The sequence below is a fragment of the Grampus griseus genome (genome assembly GCF_964374135.1).
Source record: "Grampus griseus genome assembly, chromosome: 7".
Classification (NCBI taxonomy): Eukaryota; Metazoa; Chordata; class Mammalia; order Artiodactyla; family Delphinidae; genus Grampus; species Grampus griseus.
Window position 1 is genome coordinate 25,752,372 of NC_139001.1, and position 5,373 is coordinate 25,757,744.

The window sequence follows — 5,373 nt, forward strand, 5'->3', positions numbered from 1 at the left end:
AGAGCTGTCCTTGGTGCTGGAGACACAATACTGGACAAAACAGGGAAAATAAAAGCTGCCTAATGGAATATGTATTCTAGCTGGCTGTGGGATAATACTTCCCCTCATACCTCCATACCACCAACACTGAAAATTTTGCTTTGAAAGGTTAAACCTATCAAATTATTAATCTGATTACCCTGGAGAAGAAAAGTTGTTGGTTTGGGAGAATGTGATTGGATCCAGGAGACTGAGAGTCAGTGGCAGGGATTGGAGTGTGATTCAATTCTGAATCTCTGAAGAAGATGTGGGCATGGAAATAAGTGTATGGAGATAGCATGCTAACTGCTGGGGCTTCTAACTGAAAATCTCTCTTGAGGTTAGCATGGAGCTGGCTGGTGCAGTCAGGAAAATACCTGTTTTCAAATGGAATGTGCAAGTCTGAACCAAGTGAAGGAGTCTAAAGAAGTTGCTTAATACCTGAAGACCAGAAGACCTGCTCACATTCTTGAACTATGTAAGCCCTGTGTTTCTTTATTTCCCCAAGAAAGCAAGAAGAGGTATGCCAAATGAATGATATTGGACTTCCCACTAATCATCATCGGTGGAAATTAAGGCACATTTTATCTTGATTAAAAAATATAATACTCTTGCATCTGATTATCTTGAAGAAATTGACTATCATTTTAAAATATTATTTTAAGCATGTGTTGTTTCCCATTAAATAAATTTCAGGTATCAGGTAAAACAAGCTGAAGAGGTATAGATGGAATAAAAGAATATTTTCCTTGCCTTTGAATCTTATAATGCTTAAGAATAGACCTGAACGTTAATGTTCCTTAACTAATTTGGAGACCTTAACCAATTTTGGAGCTGATGGGGGCATAAAAGAGTGAATGACTTATAAAATGTCCCTATTTTCTAGCAGCATGTGTGTGTGTGGGGGGAGGTAAAGATTCACTCTATAATTTGATTATTTTCCTTAAAGATTTTAAATAAAAACATATATATATGTAATCAAGATAGTTCTTATGTAAGTAAAAAGAAGATCAAATTCATATAAATATGCAGAGACAATGATATCAGAAATTCTGAACTAAATGATCACTATGGTTAAACACTAAATTTAGCTCTGAGCTCCTTGGCAGTGAAGGGAAGAAGACAAGAGAAACAAAGATGCCGTTCAATGAATAAAGATTTTTGGTGTTGTTCCTCCCTGAAATTATTGATTGGAACCAGATTATCTATTGAGATAAATAGTTTTGTACCTTAAATTTGTAGGTGATTATGTAAAGAAGAGAGGGCAATATAATAAATATATACCCCAAAGCAGTTAAATATATGGACATGTTTTATAGGGAGTTTCCTAAATCAACCTTCAAATAAATTATCCTAGATAAAATATCAAAGTAGTATAGTCACATTTAGATATTATTTTTACATAGCATCTTTCCCTTGAAAAGCCTACAGTGATATTTTTATTATTCATTTAAACTTCTTAGATTAGAACTTAAAAGTGTCTCCCATACTGGGTTCCCAATTCTGACAGTACACATCTTTATTCTTCTTTAGTTTAGTGTCTGCACTACAGTGGATATGTCTCATTTACTTACTATTATTGTTATTATTAGATAGCACTCACTGTTAAGTACTTTATGAATAGCTAGTTCTCAATTCTTTTTCCTTTTATCCCTAAAAATAATTTTATATTTCCCCTCCCTTTGCCATGTTTAATATGAATAGCAACATCCCCCTTATGAATCTACTCCACTGCTTTTAAGACTGGATTCAAAGCAGCCTCTTCATGTAAGCTTCCTTGATTTGCCACAAATCCTTTAAATTCACAATTGTTTAGCCCTATATACGTATTCTCCTTACAAATTGTTTTGCATGTTTGATAAACACATAAGTGTGTTTGTGCACAAACTGGCCCCCTGCATTGAGGGCAAGAGGAGACCAAATAAAGAGGCAGACAATTCCAGATTGGGAGGTGGCAGCTCTAATAAGCAAGGGAACTTACACATGAGGTTTGCCTTGGGCAGCCTCAACACTGAGTAGATATCTGCACCTTTCCACCAGAATCTTAGAAGTTTATATAGAGACCTTAGCTAGGTTCAGTCACATATACTACTCATATGATCTCAACAGCACATTGTTCTATCAAAGCTCTGTCCTTAAAAAAGGCTATGACCATGGGAACAGTGAATGGAACATACATTCCAAGGATGGGAGGAGGTAAAAAGCCTCAGAACTCCTGAATCTAACTGGAGGGTCAACACTCTCAATGACCTCCTCCAACAAAGGTCCTAATAGTAAAAACCACATGTGCATTTCTTGTGAACCCTGTTTCCCAGGTCTTTTCAAAACAGAAGACATCCAACATATGTTTGTTGATTAAAATTTACATCAAGGAATTTTAACATATGCAGTGCAGTGCTGGACCTGACTCTTATGAGCTGGCCAAAGCGCATTAATTGTGAACCTCCATTCTCAGCTCACGTTCGGTGACAGTATGGTGGTAGGTTAAAATCAGTTGCAGTGGGAGGATTTACAGCACAGATATGGGCAAACTCAACAAATCAGGGTTTCTTTATTTGGAAATCTGGTTGGTAGACATTCGTCATCGTAACGCTGTTTCTTACGTACTTTTCCCTTGGACTAGGCAGGGGAAAAGGCATATTTAGTGGATAAAGGTAAAACCATTCCCTCGCATATAGTAATTCTGTCATTTTCCTTAGCACCCTATAATATTTGATAATCACCAAACAAGATGGAGGCTGTGTTGTAAATATGAATGAGGAAAAGGGCAATGGAGATGAAGCCTGTGATAACCGATATTAAAGGAATGACGAAAAGTGTTCTTGTAGCATATTCATTCTGGTATATCATCCGTGTGCCTCAATGCTGGCATGATTAAATAAACCCTTAGGCAAGCAACAGACAGTCCTCTCCTCATATGCCTCTTCTCCCACCAGCTGTCAGTGCCTGCTCTTTGCTTCAGGGTACAGAAGGAAAGAGAGCACACATGGAAAAGAAATACATCTTTCTGCTCTTCTGAGCACTTGGTCATGAAAACCGAGGCAGTCATTACTGCTGTTCACTCACTATTTCTGGCTTCTCACCATTCCACTTCATGTTAGGATTGCATTTCCCTGTCCCTTTGTGATTAGGAGTAAGCAAGGCAACCCCCATGTGACAAGTTCTGGTCAGTGAGTTAGGAAAAGAAGCATATTTTACTTCCTTGTTAGCACACATAATTATGAATATGGTACTCTCTAAAGACTTCTATCCCTCTGACAAAGTTCAAGATGGTGGACCTTCCATTACCCTGGATCCCTGAGGGGTTTGATGGGTGCAGTCCCTCTGCTGACTTGAGTGAGAATACAACTTTGTTATGTTTGTTACTGATATTTCATGATAGTTTGTTACTGTCCCATAATCTAGCTTATTCTGATCTGTACTCTTGGCTAAAGATCTACTGTATACTCAAAGATGCCAAGTTCAAGCACTGCTCTCTCTCAGTAGTTCTGTTCGAGAAAAATGCTCAGTCCATGAAGAAACAAGCAATTAGTGAAGATAACCTTATGACAGATAAAATTATGACTCCCACTCACTCATGCATGAAACTTTAAAATTACCTATTGTAGGAACTTGGTATTCTATTGTGAAAAGCCTCTCTTCCTAGTATTTACAGAGTTACAAAAAAGTCCAATATTTTTTACAGATAAAATGTAATACATTATTTGACTTCAGAAAATTAAATATACAGAAATAGCTTTGATATAAATAACTAGGGGGGTAGCTCTCCACCGCCGGGCTGGGGAGATGCTGCGTCCAGGGTGGCGGTGGCTTTGCCTCAGACTGTGCAGCCTCTTGCTGGGACGGGTGGAGGCCCCACACCCCGTGGAGCCGCCAGAGCGGAGCCGACAGTACGCGGTGCTGCGTGGGCAGAACCTGATGTTGATGGGAACCATTTTCAGCATCCTGCTGGTGACCGTGATCCTTACGGCATTTTGCGTCTACAAGCCCGTTTGGTGCCGGTGACGGCCAAGCAAGCAAGCCCTCCCACGAGCATTTGGGAACAGAATAAGTCGTGTTGCACGTGGGTCAGTGGAGAAGTTGGAATCAGAACTTTACTACTTGGAAGTGATCTTTGGTCTGGACAGTTGGTAAATGCTGAACGATTTAGAAAAGACATCTAGCCATTATCTTATCCTAACACTGTAATGCAAGTATTTGGCCACTTGAGCCTGCTTCTCAGTGTTCTTTTTATATCTGGCTGTACTTGTTGAAAGTAAGACCTGAAGCTCCAAGGTTCAGTGTAAAGATGGAGTGTTCACGAGAAATAAAACATGACTTTGTGAGTGATGTAAAAGCCACACTGGAAAGGAATAATCATTAATGCTTGAAAATATTAAGAAGAGTAAGACAACATGTAGACATTCCCTACTTAAGATCCATTTGGTCACAACGGGTTAAGAATCACAAATGTTTTTATCCTGAGTTGGCCTAGATGCTCCGTTTGCAAAGCAGTGTCAGCTGTGGGGAACACAGACTGCCACTCCTCCTCTTCAAGGAGCTCTGCACTCAGATGCCCGCACTGAAGTCAGTGTCACACCAGCTAGGCCTGTGACCACGGGCACCCTTGGGCTGGGAGGCACTGGGGGTGGCTGGAAGTGTTAGCACTTGGCTCATCTGAAGAAGAATTGGTCCCATTCAAACATGTTGATCTCCTTGTCCTGCACTTGTCTTCCCAGCCCTTGGCCTAGAAGTCAGGGCAGCTTTTCTGATTCGGAATCTGAAAGAGACTCAGCAGGAGCTCTTTTCTGCCCTGGGTGGGGAGGGCGCAACAGAAGTGCGTGTTCACTGTGGCAGGTGGGTGTGTGTTTACACAATTTAATTTCAACTTTGAAAATGCTGCTATTCATTTGCACTGTTGGTGAACTGGAGTTTTCTCCCATGAAAAAAATTCCTTATTACATACAGTATTTATTTTATTATAAGGGTGCTAGGTTTAACTTTGTTATTAAATTAAAATGCTTATCTTGGGCTTCCCTGGTGGCGCAGTGGTTGAGAGTCTGCCTGCCGATGCAGGCGACACGGGTTCGTGCCTCGGTCTGGGAAGGTCCCACATGCCGCGGAGCAGCTGGGCCCATGAGCCATGGCCGCTGAGCCTGCGTGTCCAGAGCCTGTGCTCCGCAACGGGAGAGGCCACAACAGTGAGAGGCCCGAGTACCGCAAAAAATAAAAAAATAATAATAGCAAATGTATATAGTGTAAAAAGTGCAAGCCTCCCTTGAATTATACAGCCCACTGCCACTAAGGTAGAAAGTTCTGTTAGCAGCTTGGTGTGAAATTTTTCATTCTGTTTTCTTGCTTTTAAAAATGTACATT

The 5,373-nt window shown here is 40.5% G+C and overlaps 1 protein-coding gene across 1 annotated transcript; it reads left to right on the forward strand.

The window, feature by feature from the left end:
- Positions 1-3,804: 3,804 nt before the first annotated feature.
- On the forward strand, positions 3,805-4,023 carry LOC309825027 (uncharacterized protein; the record flags this gene model as incomplete). The annotated part of the gene is made up of 1 exon (XM_082658358.1): positions 3,805-4,023. One exon carries the CDS (start codon positions 3,805-3,807, stop codon positions 4,021-4,023), a length of 219 nt encoding a protein of 72 aa, XP_082514484.1.
- Between the last annotated feature and the right edge of the window lie 1,350 nt (positions 4,024-5,373).